The sequence below is a fragment of the Myotis myotis genome, unplaced genomic scaffold (genome assembly GCF_014108235.1).
Source record: "Myotis myotis isolate mMyoMyo1 unplaced genomic scaffold, mMyoMyo1.p scaffold_m19_p_35, whole genome shotgun sequence".
NCBI lineage: Eukaryota > Metazoa > Chordata > Mammalia > Chiroptera > Vespertilionidae > Myotis > Myotis myotis.
This window is the reverse complement of record NW_023416341.1, coordinates 1,448,213-1,464,916: the sequence shown is the minus strand read 5'-3', so window position 1 is coordinate 1,464,916 and position 16,704 is coordinate 1,448,213. Positions and strand designations below refer to the sequence as shown.

General features: G+C 47.1%; 1 protein-coding gene across 4 annotated transcripts in view; it reads right to left on the bottom strand.

Annotated features, from left to right (window-relative positions):
- The window catches only part of LOC118652894 (katanin interacting protein), a 203,712-nt gene that overhangs the window by 170,876 nt on the left and 16,132 nt on the right, over positions 1 to 16,704 (bottom strand). For 3 of the 4 annotated variants that reach the window (XM_036303136.1, XM_036303139.1, XM_036303137.1), the window contains exon 2: positions 9 to 64. The exons of the other annotated variant lie outside the window; for it this stretch is intronic. In XM_036303136.1, the coding sequence (XP_036159029.1) occupies positions 9 to 64 (56 nt within the window). The remainder of the gene's footprint in view (positions 1 to 8; positions 65 to 16,704) is intronic. 4 annotated transcript variants of the gene reach the window in all.

Below are 16,704 nucleotides of genomic sequence, written 5' to 3'. Positions count from 1 at the left end.
ACATTTACCTCCTTGTTCTCCCGAGAGCAGGACCGACTTCTCTCAGCCTTTCGCAGAGTCTGACCTGTAGCAGTTCAAAAGCAGAACCAGAGATTAAGGCTGTTTTAAAACAGCTAGTTTATCACCACGAACGCTTTTTATTTGCAAACTGGATAGGCAAGAAAATCATAATCCAATGATTTTAAGAAAATGTAGCCCATTATTATGATGGGAAATGGTATACTCTTGAAATAAAGCAACGGCAAGGAAATGCTAATTCACACACGTTACTTGACTTTAATGAACAAAGCTCAGCTCTTTAATCTGGAGCATTCTCTGCACTCTGCAAGGGCCCACAGCCGCTCGTTTCCCCAGTCGAACTGCATTTTTATTAAATTGTTTGGATTATAAAATACCTTCAACTGTGCATACACATAACCTCTGATGTGCTGCGCCAAACCCCAAACTTGGCCACAGGTGATGATACAGATGGGAATTAGCAGGAATCCCCGCATTTCACATAACGGGCAATTTCAGAGAAAATTGTTGCTTAACTCAGAAAACGGGAAGCCTAACACTGAAGGCATGCATAAATTCAACAGATCGCCACCAGAATGTTTAAATAGGCTGTTCTAAATGCAGAGCTTTTATGGCAGCGTCCATTATAAAAGAATTCCTTAATGAAAAATTAATGGATTGCCTTGGTTTTAAAATAGAAAATGAGAGTCACTGCACATTGTCAAGGCGTCTCCCAAACTGTCCAACCCCACCCTCGAGTGGCTCTCTGTGAGGATGCCACAGCCACATGTCCCCTTAGCCAGGAGCACTCAGAAGGCAGGAGCAAGAGGGCTTAGTGATGACCTATTGAGAGGCAAGAGGTAGGGCCCACTGGACATGGTCACGTCCAGTGGGTCTACACATGACCGGGGCATGATGGGGGCGGGGCTCCCAGCGGGCAATAAAGCACAAGGTGGGAGGAGTAACATGTTGCTCTTTCTAAGAAGGTGAGAATAAGGGAAGAGCTAGAGCCCAAAGATGAACCTCTGGGCAAACTCTGGGGCCAATACTATTTTAAAGGATTTAGAAAAGAGACACCTGGTGACTTCTCAGGAGACCATGGATTAGACAGTATCATGGTTTGGGAAACATCTTTTGGGTTATCTGCCCCCTTCTCTGTTCTTCTCCTCCCCATCCCCAGGGTGGGACCCTGACCCAGCTGCAGCCAATCAGAATCCCAGCCTCAGGAATTTGGAATTGGTTCTGAGAGACGGGTTAAGGGGGCCAGAGCAGGGTTATCTGTGTGTGAGCTTTGACACGGTGACCAGCCAGCCTTGGGACAGACTAAGAGAATGACAAGACAGAACAGACTTAGCTGAAGCTGATTGCATGCCTGCCTCTGTGGTCACAGAGAGCCACTTAGACTATTCTGTGTGTATTTTCTTTCTTTCCTTTCCTTTTTTTGCCTTAAGACAAAGAACCCAGGATTTAGGATGAGAAAGAGCCTAGGAAAACATACCACTGTGTGGGGGTGGCGATCGTTGCGGAGGTTGTAGGTGTGTTAGGACAGGGGATATATGAGAACTCTCTGTACTTCCTACTCAGTTTTGCTATGAACCTTAAACTGCTCTAAAAAATAAAGTTGTTTATTTTTATATTTTTTTATTTTTAGAAAAGCGTCCAGGATATAGGGATCACGTGATATGAGTTGTTAGGCCAATTTTATTCTAACTTCCTTACTCTGAGGCTCTGGGGCAGGAGCCAGGGTGGACGGCTCCCACGATCACTTGCTCTGGCTGTCAGAGGAGGGACACACCAGGTAATACAGGCCATGTAATGCAGAGCCAGGAGCTAAGGGACAGGTCTGGACCTGGAATAGGACAGAGTGGGCTGGTGGCCAGGGGACAGAGAAGGAGGTTTTTAGTAGCGGAAGTAGTTCTGAGGCGAGTACGATGCCAGCAGGGCCAAGTAAGGCCCAGAGCAAGGGTAGGGAGCAGGAAGGAAGCAGAGCTAGGCCAGGGTAAGCATGGCGGACCCAGAGTCTAGCTGAGGTCCTTCCTGTGCTGGTCGGACACATGACTGGGGACCTGGTCCAGTGGACAGCTAACCAGTTAGGGCGCCCTGGGTAAGTCACAGGATCCAACAGGATCTCTCTGGACCATATTTTCTTCCTTAAAAAAAAAAAAAAAGACTAAATTACCTCCGGGTTTGCTTTTCTTCTATAAAATTCTGTTTCACCGATAAGGAACAGGGAAAGAAACCACCATTAAGCTGGGTCATAAAAACAAAATATTAATACAAAAAACATAGAGCTTAACGACTGAAATATGAAAGCAAATCTCTTTACTGGAGTTAATTAGAAGCTTCTTTATTCATTAAATTGGAAAACAAAGTGCTTATTTTCCAATGAAGATAATTCGCTCTAATTACACGCATTTGTTATCTAATGCCCCTGTCCTCACACCACTGAGCCCCTCTCTCCTCCAGGTAACTCCGTGTGGACACAGCTCCTTCTTGCCAAGGATGGGAGGAACCAGATTACACCAGGCCCGTCTACTGCTGCTGCACTTAATTTCTCTGAGTATCCTCCTACTGAGATCGCATTTTATTCTCACAATTCAGGGAGCAAGGTGGAAGGAGTAACATTAACATATATGCTGCCTGCAAAATTAAGGGGATGTCCCTCTGCCTTTTGCAAGGTGACCTGCCAGATTCAGCCATGAAACAATAAATAAGGCCAAATGTAAATGATACCTGTGTACCTTACTTTATAAAACAGATGTGTGCCTGGGGAAGAGATGAAAAGAAGTGAATGCACTGAATTTTTTAACTATAATATCATTCTCTCACTTATGATTTCAGAGAGATTTTATCTGCCTCAGGATTTATTTTCAGTGGTAGGAAAACTGTGATATTCCGTTTTACTTTGCTCTAGATGCAGATAATAATATGCATCGCTACCATTCAGAGGGGAGTTGTTGCTTCCTTGGATGTTAGCTTCTGAAGTCATCAGGCAAGGGAAATCAGCATCAAAATTACCCCTGAAAAGAAGCCTTACACCTCCTGCAAAGCACAGTCTCCAGGACACAGCCTTTCAGATCCACTGCTGCAGACTGGTATGCATGTGCAATATTTAATGTATATGGAAATGTATGCTACATGATAAAAATATCATTTATGATATTTTTAATTAAACTATTCATATTGTAATTACTCCAGTTTTCCTCTTGGAGTTGGAGGAGAGTAGCAGAAGTGGGGACAAGACTGGGGCATGTAGTTCATGAAAGTTAAATGCTGGCTTGCTGCAGCCCCACTGTACTGGACACCTAAATACGTGCCAGCTTCATGTCCCACATCCTTACAACCACTCCTGTCGATCAGGGGTCAATAACCTTTTTCTGTAGAGCTAGACAGTAAATGTTTTTTACTTTATAGGCCATAAGGTCTCAGGTACAACTAACTACTCAGCTCTGCCATTGCAGTGTGACAGCAGCCATAGACATCATGTCAACAAGCAGGTGTGGTTGTGTTCCAATAAAACCTTATTCATAAAAACAGGCAGCAGTGCCCTGGCTGGTATGGCTCAGTTGGCTGGGTGTGTTCTATGCACCGAAAGGCTGTGGGCTCAATCCCAGATGGGGGACATGCAAGAGGCAGCCAATAAATGTTTCGCTCTCACATTATCTCTGTCTCTGTCTGTCTGTCTCTCTCTTCCTCTTTCTCTCCTTTTCTCTCTAAACAAACAAACAAAGAACTAAATAAAACAGGCAGCAGACTAGACTTTGGCCCACAGGCAGCAGTTTGCTGATTCTCGCTTTAGATGGACAGTATTATGCCCATCGCTACAAACCAATGATGAAATGACAAACAAAATGGGGGTGACTGAGCTGCTTGTTCAAGGTCACAAACACGCAGCAGGGCTCAGTGTGCTCCTCATCACCATCATCACTGCCACATCCTCAGCATGAGCAGCAGCAGCAGCAGCACGGTCATCACCACCACCGCCAGGACCTCACCTTAATCAGAGTTTACTGTGTGCCCCTCATTGAGCTCCAGGCTAAGTACATAAATCAACTCGTTTACTCTTCACAGCTACCCTACGAAATAGGTGCTATTATTATCCCACTTATCAGAGGAGGGCACCCAGCCCCAAAGAGGTCAGGAAAGTGTCCAGTATCACCCAGCTAGTGAGTAGCGAAGCCTTGATTTGAATCTGGGCAGTCTGGCCCCAGGGCCTGCACACCTAACCACTAAGTACATTGCCTCTGTCAGATCTTTAAAGACAAGTACAAGAAGGCCAGAATGGGCTGGGGAGGGAGTCTGACTTAAGGATCTCTTTCTGTGGTGCACCTGTTTAATGTACTTTGGACACCTAAAGCAATTAACAAGGGGATTAGAAGAAAATGATTCCTCAAGGGCAAAGGGAGATGGAGCTCCCTACTGGCCAGATAAAGCCCAATGTGGAGAGGCAAACCTGGCAGTCACAACACACCATCCACTCAGGCAAATGCACAGCCTCAACCGGCAGGGGTGGGCTTTGGAGAATGAAGGTGTCAGTGGAAATCCTGCAGGCAGAGGGCCCTTGCAGGGACCTCCCATCACAGAGGAGTTTTGAACAAAGAATTTGTTTCTCCCCGCTGGGGTGATGGTGCTTCCATTAGGTTACTAAAATAATCTCATTTCTTCTGTTGTCCAAATAGGAGGGCTCGCAGTGCTCTCGGACTTATATGTCTATGTAATTTAATTTAAATGACAAATGTCCCACTGAGATTCCACTCTCTCTCACCTATCTGAACGGCAGAAACCCAAGGTTTGACAATATACTGTTGGCAAGAGCTGGGAAGCAGGCACTTTTGAGCACTGCTGGGAGGAGTACAAAATGGCACTTTCCCTTTGGAGGCTATTTCAAAGATATCCTCAAAGGACAAATGCATTTTCCCTTTGAGCTAGCAATATCACTTCTAGGAGTCTACCGTGAAGAAATGCCTCCACAAACAGGAAACAAATGCATGCACAAGGTATTCACTGTATCATCACTTACAACAGCGAATGTTAGAAATAACCTTTAAGTCTAAGAGTAGGGACTCACTAAATAAATATGGTGAATCCACACAATGGAGTGGAATACTATGAAGTTAACAGTGGTTCTCAACCTTCTGGCCCTTGAAATACAGTTCCTCATGTTGTGACCCAACCATAAAATTATTTTCGTTGCTACTTCATAACTGTACTGTTGCTACTGTTATGAATCGTAATGTAAATATCTGATATGCAGGATGGTCTTAGGCGACCCCTGTGAAAGGGTCATTCGACCGCCAAAGGGATCGCGACCCACAGGTTGAGAACCGCTGAGTTAGAAGAAAAAATAAGCAGGCTCCTTATACATCATTCTTTCCCTTATATATCTTATAGATGATAATACGTTAAGTGAAAAAATCAAGGGGTGGAAAGTTTATATAGCATGCAATTTTTCTCTAAGAAAGAGGGAAAATAAGAATGTATATTCATATTGGTTTTATTGGTACAAAAAACCACCTGGAAGGCACATGCACAGGAGTAGCTTCTCAAAGTATGGGTTTTTTTCCCTTTTTTTAAAAAAAAAAAAAGATTTTTTTTATTGATTTTTAGAGAGAGAAGTGAGAGGGAGAAAAACATTGATGTGACAGCGAAATATTGATCAGCTGCCTCCTGCATGCCCCTCACCAGGGATCCAGCCCATGTGCCCTGACTGGGAATCGAACTGGGAACCCTTCAGTGCATGGGATGATACCCAACCCACTGGGCCACACCAGCCGGGGCTCAATGTATATTCTTTATATTGATTTTATTTTTGCTTTATAAAAATATTCTTTATTGTTGAATGTATTACTATATGTCCCCCTTTCCTCCCCCCCATTGACCCCTTCTAGCCCACACCACCCGCCCCCGCCCCAGGCCTCCACCACCCTACTATCTATGCATATATGCATACAAGATCTTTGGTTGATCTCTTCTCACCGCCCCCTGCCCCCCCCCCCACTCCTACCTTCCCTCTGAGATTTGACAGTCTGTTCAATGCTTTTATGTCTCTGGATCTATTTTGTTCAACAGTTTATTTTGTTCATTAGATTCCACATATGAGTGAGATCATGTGATACTTGTCTTTCTCTAAGTGCCTTATTTCCCTTAGCATAATATTCTCCAGGTCCCTCCATGCTGTCTCAAAGGGTAAGAGATCCTTCTTTTTTACTGCTGCATAGTATTCCATGGTACAAATGTACCACAGCTTTTTTATCCACTTATCTACTGATGGGCACTTGGGCTGTTTCCAGCTCTTAGCTATTGTAAATTGTGCTAGTATGAACATAGGGGTACACACATTCTTTCTGATTGGTGTTTTGGATTTCTTAGGATAGATTCCTAGAAGTGGGATTACTGGGTCAAATGACAGCTCCTTATTTAATTTTTTGAAGGAACTCCATACTGCTTTCCACAGTGGCTGCACCAGTCTGCATTCCCACCAGCAGTGCAGGAGGGTTCCTTTTTCTACACATCCTCTCCAGCACTTGGCGTTTGTGATTTGTTGACGGTAGCCATTCTGACAGGTGTGAGGTGATTGTTTTTATTTTAGAATGATTTATTTGGATCTATTTCCTATTCAAGAAAGTAAAATAAATTAAAAATATTAAATGTCCAAAGGTTGAGTCAAATTTTAAAAGATATAATATAATGAAAAATGCTGTAAGCCTTCCCATCTGAGGTTTGAGAGGGGGTGGTCTGTGGGAGGGAGATGAAATAGCCTCCATGAACCTTGGGGGCCCAAAGCTTGCTGGAAAGAGAACATAATATTTTCAGAGAACAAACTGCCTTCTGTTAAGAAATTAATCTGTAATGCATGAGAGATAAGAATGAAATGACAAAATGGTTTCAGGAAACAATTTCTTAGCTAAGCCAATAGGCTATGGTACCTGCTCATTTATTTGAGGGCAAAGTTTTGTTTTTTTAAACATATTTGTATTGATTTCAGAGAAGGGAGAGGGAGAGATAGAAACATCAATGATGAGAATCATTGAATGGCTGCCTCCTGCATACCCCACACTGGGGATCAACCCCATAACCCAGGCACATGCCCTCGATCAGAATCAAACCCAGGACCCTTTAGTCCGCAGGTCGATGCTCTATCCACTGAGCCAAACCAGCTAGGACGAGAGCAAAGATTTTATGAAATAGCTAGACGAGATGAGAAATGAAAAAGAAAAGGGGAGAAAGAAAAGGGAGGAAAACTGGGGCCTGTTCTAATGGGTTGTCTGGAAATCATGGTTTCCTAGTGCTTCCTGAGCACTACACTGTAGGGTTTGCCCCAGCTAATAGCTCTTGGGATTCCCTATCATGTGCAACACAAAGCCACCCAAGGTCACAGGGCAAGGAAGAAGAACTTGGGTTAGCAATGAGTCAGTCTAGCTGCTCAGACAGTGTTTGCTAACACCCTGCTGCCTGCCTCTCCCTGCACACCTGCCCCCACCTCCACAGGCCTTCAGCCCCATCCCAGCTTCCTGAACTTTGATCCTGGCTTCAACCTACAGCCTTTGCAAAGACAAATGTGGCAGAGTGAAGGGGGCAGGATGTTGACAGGGCAACCTGGAGAGCACCTGCCCAGCTTAATGGAGAATCACTATTTGGCTCCAGCCGCAGGTTTCCAAGCAGGGATGTGGGCTCAGGTTTGTTGGATTCGATTTTTCCAGAGAAGTCCAGTTTTATGAGAAAGCTTCTAAATTTTTTTAAATGGGAAGTTTTTTGGGGTTTTTTTGGTAAGATTTTTAAATTAATTTTTAGAGAGAGAAGAAGGGAGAATGAGAGAGAGAGAGAGAGAGAGAGAGAGAGAGAGAGAGAGAGAGAGAGAGAGACATTGATGTGAGTGTGGAACATCTATCTGCTGCCTCCTGCACATTCCCTACCAGGGATTAAGCCCAAAACCCAGGCATGTGCCCTGACCAGGAATCAAACCTGCAACCCTTCAGTGCACAAGATGACCCTCAACCAACTGAACCACACCAGCCAGGGCAAAGATTCTAATTTTTAAATGCTGACAAGTAACTTAAAAAGAATTTTAAGCTCTGTACAGCCCCAACAAAACAGGCCTCAAGTTTCCAACCTACGAGGTAACTAGGCAGAAGACTGGAAAATCTCTGTCTCATCCCATTATCTACATATATAAAAGGCTAATATGCTAAGTGTCTGACCATCCAACCGGTTGCTATGACATGCACTGACCACCAGGGGGCAGACGCTCAACACAGGAGCTGCCGTGATGCACACTGACCATTTACAGAGAAACGGCACCATGGACCCGGCACCCACAAAGCAACACTCAGCTTCCCCCAAGTGGGACACAGACCCCACCACCACCCAGGAGCAAAAGCCCACCAAATCACAGCTGATGTTGCCAAGACCCCGTGGCGAAAATGTGGCCCACAGCCCAGCCCAGCCTAGAAACGGTGGCTGTGGGCTGTGGGAAAACACAGCAATGCCCGGCTTCCTCTCCCTGGCAACAACTACCTCCTTGCGTTTCTCCAGGAACACAACTTGCTTTATAGCCAAGTGGAAACATTTCACACTTTAACCAAATGTCTGTGAAGCGTTTTCTGGTGCCTCATCTCATTTGATCCTCACAGAAGTCCTGGAGTAGATAGATAGGAGACTCAGTGGAATCCTATTTTCTTTTCATTAGCCAGAAAATGGAGATTTAGAAAGCTTATTAGTAGAAACTTTACCCAACTGAAAAGAAGTAAGAAATGGTGGACGTTGAAAATGACTTCAGGTTTTCTCACTATGCAGAATATAGTCAAACACTGCTGCAGTTAAATATTTTATCCTTTCTTCTCCCTGTTTGATCTACAATAATAATGTGCTTCGTGCTGATATTTACTGCTGTGTTGCTGACAATTACCTGAAAGAGAAGTTGGGGTGCTTCATTGGGCTGGAAAAAGTTTAGCTAAAACAGAAAGCAAGCCTAATTATGCAAGTTTATTCTATACTAGAGGCCCGGTGCATGACATTCATGCACTGGGGGGAGTCCCTCAGCCCGGCCTGCGCCCTCTCGCAGTCCAGGGGATATCCACCTGCCGTGGAGGTGGGAGAGACTATTGCCACTGCCGCTGTGCCTGCCAGCCATGAGCCCAGCTTCTGGCTGAGCAGCGCTCCCCTTGTGGGAGCTCACTGGCCACCAGGGGGCAGCTCCTGCATTGAGTATCTACCTCCTGCTGGTCAGTGCACATCATAGCGACCAGTCATTCCACTATTTGGTCGATTTGCATTATAGGGTTTTATTATCTACTAGAGGCCTGGTGCACAAAAATTTGTGCACTCAGGGGGGGAGGGAGGGGTCCCTCAGCCTGGCCTGTGCCCTCTCGCAGTCTGGGACCCCTAGGGAGAAAACGCCCTGCTGGCTTAGGCCTGCTCCCAGGTAGCAGAGGGCAGGCCCAAACCCTAGGTGCAGCCCCTGGTCGGGCTCAGAGCAGGTCTGATTGGGGAGTTGGGGCGTCGCCCCCTGTCATGCACAGAGCAGGGCAGATCAGGGGGTTGGGGTGCCGCCCTCTATCACCCACAGAGCAGGGCCAATCAGGGGGTTGGGGAGCCGCCACTGTCACACTCAGGGCAGGGCCAATGGGGAGGTTATGGCTCTACCCTGTCACACACAGAGCAGGGCCCGTGGGGTGGGGGGGGAGTGCAGGGGTTGGGGCACCGCACCCTGTCACACACAGAGCAGGGCTGATCAGGGGGTTGTGGCCCCTCCCCCTGTCACACACAGAGGCGCAGGGCGATCAGGGGGTTTGGGCGCTGCCCCGTCATGCTGATCCCGGTGCCGGGAGGCCTCTCGGCTCCGCTGATCCCGGTGCTGGGAGGCATATTACCCTTTTACTATATAGGATAGAGGCCTGGTGCATGGGTGGGGCTGGCTGGTTTGCCCTGAAGGGTGTCCTGGATCAGTGTGGGGGTCCCCACTAGGGTGCCTGGCCAGCCTGGGTGAGGGGATGATGGCTGTTTGCAGCTGGTCACACACCCTTCAGGGTGGGGGTCCCCACTGGGGTGCCTGGCCAGTCTAGGTGAGCGGCTGAGGGCTGTTTTCAGGCCGACTGAAGCTCCCAACTGCTCCTTTTTTTCTTTTCTTTTTTTATTCTGGGCCAGCTTTAGCTCTGGCTCCAGCTCTGAGGCCTCTGCTGCTGAAAGAAGGTATCTGGTTTGTTTCAGTTCTATAATTGAAACAATGTATAACTCCAGCTCTGAGATCCCGGGCTCGCTGAAAGCAAGTTTCTGGGGTTTTGTTTAGCTTCTATATTTGTTACAATGTTTCTTAAACTGCAAGCTCAGAGGCCGGCAAGGCAGGCGGGGAACGTTGGAGTCCTCCGTCACTGAAGCAAGCAAGCCTCATGTTAGTTTCAAGCTGCCTGGCTGCCGGCCGCCATCTTGGCTGGCAGTTAATTTGCATATCTCGCTGATTAGCCAATGGGAAGGGTAGTGGTCATACGCCAATTACCATGTTTCTCTTTTATTAGATAGGACTAGAAGCCCTTTTCATGAAGATTCATGCATTAGGCCTTCCTTCCCCTGGCTGCTGGCACCGGTTTTCCTCCGGCACCCAGGACCCAGGCCTTTGGTCCGGCCGCAGCGGAGAAGCCAAACCTCAAGGCTAGGCTTCTCCGCTGCATCCGCAGCAAGGCTTGGCTTCTCCGCTGCGGCCGTAGCAAGGCTTTTATTAGTGTAGATACTAAAGGCCTGGTGCAAGAAATTCTTGCACCAGGGGCGGGGGAGGGGGTTTGTGTGTCCCTCAGCCCAGCCTGCACCCTCTCCAATCTGGGACCCCTTGAAGGATGTCCAACTGCCCGTTTAGGCCTGGTGGAATCGAGCCTAAACAGGCAGTCGGACATTCCTCTCACAATCCAGGACTGCTGGCTCCCAACTGCTCACCTGCCTGCCTGCCTGATTGCCCCTAACCACTTCTGCCTGCCAGCCTGATCACCCCCTAACCACTCCCCTGCCAGCCTGATCGATGCCTAACTGCTCCCACCATCCCGATTGTCCCTAACTGCCCTCCCCTGCTGGCCCGGTCACCCCAACTGACCTCCCTTGCCAGCTTGGTCGCCCCTAACTACCCTCCCCTGCCGGCCTCGTCACCCTAACTGTCCTCCCCTGTAGGCCTGGTCACCCCAACTGCCCTCCCCTGCTGGCCTGGTCACCCCTAACTGCCCTCCCTTGCCAGCCTGGTCGCCCCCAACTGCCCTCCCCTGCCAGCCTGGTCACTCCCAAATGCCTTCCCCTGCAGGTGTGGTCTCCCCCCAACTGCCCTGCCCTGCAGGCCTGGTCACCCCCAACTGCCCTCCCCTGCAGGCCTGGTTGCTCCCAACTGCCCTCCCCTGCAGGCCTGGTCCACCGCCAATTGCCCTCCCCTTCTGGCCTGGTTGCTCCCAACTGCCCTCCCCTGCTGGTCTGGTCACCCCTAACTGCCCTCTCCTGCAGGCCTGGTCCCTCCCAACTGCCCTCTCCTGCTGGCCTGATCGGCCACAACTGCCCTCCCCTGCTGGCCATCTTGTGTCCACATGGGGGTGGCCATCTTGTGTGTTGGAGTGATGGTCAATTTGCATATTACCTCTTTATTATATAGGATATATAAAAGGCTAAGTGTCCTTCCAGTAGCTATGACGTGCACTGACCACCAGGGGGGCAGATGTTCAACTCAGGAGCTTCCATGACATGCACCAGCCATTTAAAAATAAGGACCCAACACCAACAAACCAACACTCAGCTTCCCCGAAGTGGGACACAGGCCCTGCCACCACCCCAGAGCGACACCCCACCAAATTGCAGCCAACACTGCCAAGACACCCTAGTGCAAAATGCGGCCGACAGCCCAGCCCAGCTCAGAAACGGTCACTGTGGGCACCGGGCAATGACATCACGTAGCAACACCCAGCTTCCTCTCCCTAGCAACTAGCATCCTTGGAGTTTCTTCAGCCCGGGAACCCAACTTGCTTCATAGTCAGGTGCAAACATTTTACAGTTGAACTAAATGTGAAGCATTTTTCCATGCCTCATCTCATTTGATTGTCACAGAAGTCCTGGAGTAGGTAGATAGGAGACTCAGTAGAATCCTATTTTCTTTTCATTAGCAAGAAGCAAATTAACATATTTTTCTAATTAATTTCCTTTCAATGTGCACAAATCTGTGCACTGGGACACTAGTATAGAATATATAAAAGGCTAAGTTGACTCTCGCATGCACGATATATATATATAAAACTCTTGCTGGCGCCAATCACACACATGTGTTTCAATCAGTCATTGTCGATCGTGAATTTGGTGGACACTTCTATTATAGAGAAAGGGCAAATAGCGATATTAAAATATTTATTCTAATTAATTTCCTTTCAATGTGCACAAATTCGTGCACCAGGCCACTAGTTTCTTCACCTCAATGCATGGGCCCTTTTATTGGGGTGGGGGTGCTCTTTAAGGAAATCTAATCATAACAACAGAAATCTATTAGACAAAAAGCATGACTGTTTGGAAGCCAGGTAAAGGTTGGCTCTAAGACACAGTCTCCTCTTCAAGTCCCCACGTGCACCTTCAGGCTGGTTCTGGGTCTTTAAATTACTCCTGTCTTCTGAAAGCCTGGAACAATATCCCCGTCACTCTTTCTTTGCATTTCCTGTGTAACTCAAATTCCCAGGGCCCGGTTTACTGCCAAATTACCTGAGATAAACAAGTCACACTACGATCTTCTTTTCTTTTCCAAACCTAACAACAGCTGGCAGCTGGAAATGGTTATTTATAACCTGCACACCAATACATGCATTTGCTGGGTTTAGAAATGCTTAGCTGTGCATTCTGTGGCCGGCCTAATAGATGAGAGCCTGGGACAATGCTATGCAGTGGCTAGAGGGTAGGCTATGGGGTCAGCCTGTCTGGCTCAGCCAATCATTACCTGTTTGACAATCCTAACTGTCCCCATTCTATTACAGCAAGCATGTCAAATTCATGGCCAGCAGGCCGCAAGCCTCATTTATTTGGCCCATGTTAGCCTTTGAGTTTAACATGCTTGCATTACAGTCGACTGTTAGGGTTAAGATAGTACATGTGAAACACTTAGACTGTGCATAGTAGGCACTTAGCACTTAGTAGTTCCCTCACCCAGAAACAATTGACTGGTTGTGGATCTCAGCAAGTTCTGTTGCACTCTGGTACCCAAACCTGTCCACTCCTTGCCACCATCCCTCCATGAGCTGTCATCTTTTTCACTAGCCAATTGGTGGGTCTCTTGCCTCCACTATTGCTGGGCTTTTCCCACGGAAGCCATCTAAAACTAAGCCTGTATCACTTGTCTGCTTGACGCACCAGTGTTTCCCCCTCCCCCTGCTCACTTTCACACACAGTCCTGCTCCTTGGACTCAGGATTCCTTCCTGCCTCTAGGCCTTTGCCCTCATCCTCTTGGTCTTCTCACCAATCAGATCTCAGCTTAAAGGGACTTTAAGCACAGCACTTAACATCTGTTTCTTGTTGATATGTTTGTGGTCTGTCTCCTCCACTAAAATATCAGCTTTGAGAAATCAGAGGCTGCTGTCTGGGTTTTTTATCACAGAATTTCCCACACTTGGAACAGTGCCTGGAATGGAGTAGACATCAGTAGACCTTTCTGGAACAAGGGTTTGCCTTCACAGAACCGATAACTGAGTATATGAACAAATTTCTGAATGGACAATGCCAGAAGGCACAGGAGGCAGGATGACCTCTGGAACTGCTGGAAAGACTTCCTCTTCTCTCACAGTGTGCTTTCCTGACCCTACCCCCTGCTCTTTCTGGGATGGTGAAGCGAAATATGACACAGTAAGTTTAATGCACCATTGGAGATAATCGAAAAATATTGATTTCTTTTTTCATGTGAAATTAAGTAAATACCAGACCTCTGTAATCTAATCAATGGCCTATGTGACAACATGCTTCCAGGCCAAAATGTACTTTGGTCTACTTCTGTATCCACCACACAAGATCCCAAACCCATTCCCACTTATACCCCACCCAACCTCATCCTCCCATCCCAGCTCCCGACAGCATATAAGTGAAGACACTGCATTTGTGAAAATACAGGATGTGGCAAAAGTAAGTTTACAGTGGTGAGTACAGGCAACACAGTTTATTCTTACTATTATTTATTACTAGTAGCCCTGCACACGAATCTGTGCGCCAGTAGCTCGCTCCGCCCTCTAGTAGCTCTCCGCCCGCTGCCCCCCACTCCTCATAGCTTGCTGCCCTACCCCCTCCTGTAGCTCTCCCCCACCCGCTGTAGCTCGCTGCACCCACCCCCTCCAGCTGATCCGTGATCCAGTAGTTACGCGGTTGGTCGTTATGTAACGACCATTTGCGCATTACATCTTTATTATATAGGATATTACTTTCCACACGCACACTGTAAACCTTTTACTCCACCCTGTATGTGTGTATGTGTATATGTATCCAAAGTAAGGTGTCTTCTGAGTATTTGCACCCTACCCCTCAAAAATAATCCTGCCTAACCTTGGAAAACACAAAAAATGGTGCATGAGATACCCCTGGAATCCTAAGGAAAGAGATGCGGTTTTTTTCTTGTGATTTGATAGCTAATTTTTACTGAACCTATTAAGTGCTGGGCACCATTCTAGGGTTTTTAGATGAATGAATTTATTTGATTCTCAGCCCTGTGGGAAGGTCCTACTATTAATCTCCATTTTACAACTTAAGGCTCTCGGCACTGAGAGGTAAGAGTCCTCAGAATTCTAACCCACTCAGTCTGATCAATAAGCTCTGCTCCTTCCACTCCTCTCCAGAATATGGCTCGGATGGATAGCACCACGAGAAAGGGAGAGAGAGGGAGAGAGGGAGAAAGCAAGACAGAAGGGAGAGATGAGAGAGGAGGAAGAGAGAAAGAAAGGGAGAGAATAAATGAGTCTAATTCTCTGCCTTGGTTTGTCACAGTTCTAATCGGAAGGTTTAAAATGAAATCTCCATCTCAAAGGAAGCAAGCTGCAGAACTTCCAAGGAGTGGGCTCATTGGGAGGAAGGCTTGGCAGGTGCGGGGAGGCCCCACTGGACTGAACGGATATGGGTCAGTTCTCCTTCTCCTGGGCTGCCCATCGGGGACACTTCACTCCTCATGCCTTGGCCTCACCCCACCTGCCAATAACAGTGATCAGACTAGATGTAAAGGCTGAGTCCAGCCCACAGACATTTGTCTGGTCTCCATAATGGTAAAATATACATATATTTTTTTCCAGACAATAAATTTCACTTAAAATTCCTGAGTTCTAGATTTTTTGAAAAGTAAGAAACACGGAAAGATTTGGCAACACAAGGCCTGCATTCCTGCCTGGGAACAGTTGCCAGGAGCTGAGGACAATGGCCTGCCACTCTGGATCCCCACCCCACAGGTTGTCTCCCTGCCAGTGAGGTCAAGTCCAAGTTGCCATTTATCAGCAGATCTGAGAGGTTTTCTTTCCCTACAGTGAAGATGAAAGTGATAGCTCATGTTCCCTTGTCTCCAGCAAAAGTGAGAACCTCCACCTCCACCACCCTCGTTGTCTTGCAGCTGACACTGACATATGGACTGTGTGCCAGGCCTTTGCGTCATTTATTAATGCAACGAATTCTCACAACCCCAGGAAGAGGATAGAGCTATTATCTCTACTTATAGATGATGGAGAGATGGGAAAGAGTACATTTCAGGAAATTAGTAGACTCTCAGTGGGGGTGGGAGGGGACAAGAAGAGATTAGCCAAAGAACATGTATGCATATATGCATAACCCATGGACACAGACAATAAGATGGGGAAGGTCTGGAGTGGGGTGGGGGTTGGGTGGAGGGGGACAAAAATAGAGAAAATAGAGACATCTGTAATAAATATATATATATACACACAATAAAATAATAATAATAATTAATTAATTAAAAGAAATTAGTAGCCAATAGATTTATTTACAAAAATAAAGAATATTCCCAAGTATGCGAGGTGTATTTAGGCACTGGAAGAATCTGGCATAGAGCTGCATAACGAAATAAATCCGGCCACTGCAGTCATTTGTATTACCTGCCTGCTCCCTGCAGGCTTCTAACCTGTGACCCCTGCATGGAATCCCTGAAATACATCAGTCACCACAGTGGATCCTGGACTAGATGTCAAGTCCCTTCCAGCTCTAACTTCTGTGATTTTAGGTGGGCTCATAAAATGTATCTAATTAGTTTGGGACTCCTTGGAGCAGAAACACACACAGAGAACTGCAAGTTCACTTAGACTTTAGAAAAGAGTGGTGGTGCCTGCAGGGCTCCTATGGTTGGGGACCAGACAGCTGTGGTTGTCCAACCTCCTGCCAGGTGCTGCATTCACCCATAACTGTCCTGTCCTCAGAGGACATGTTAAGTCAGGGCTGTCTCCAGAGAATCCATCAGCGAAGAGTGGTCAAGGTACTATCAGGTTCCAAAATGAGGTGTGAGACAGGCCAGTAAGCCAGGCCCAGTGGAACAGGGAAACTGAGACAGACAACTGAAGGTCACCTCCCCAGAAATAACATCTAGGCCTCAGCTGTATTTCAGCTCCAGTCTCAGAAAAGCAGCAAAAAGAAGTGGGGGACACCAGGACCTGCTGTAATGAGTAACAACCCTCACACTGACCAATCAAGTGGAGACTACAACCCTGAAGGAGCATTCCTGGAAAACTGATGAATAT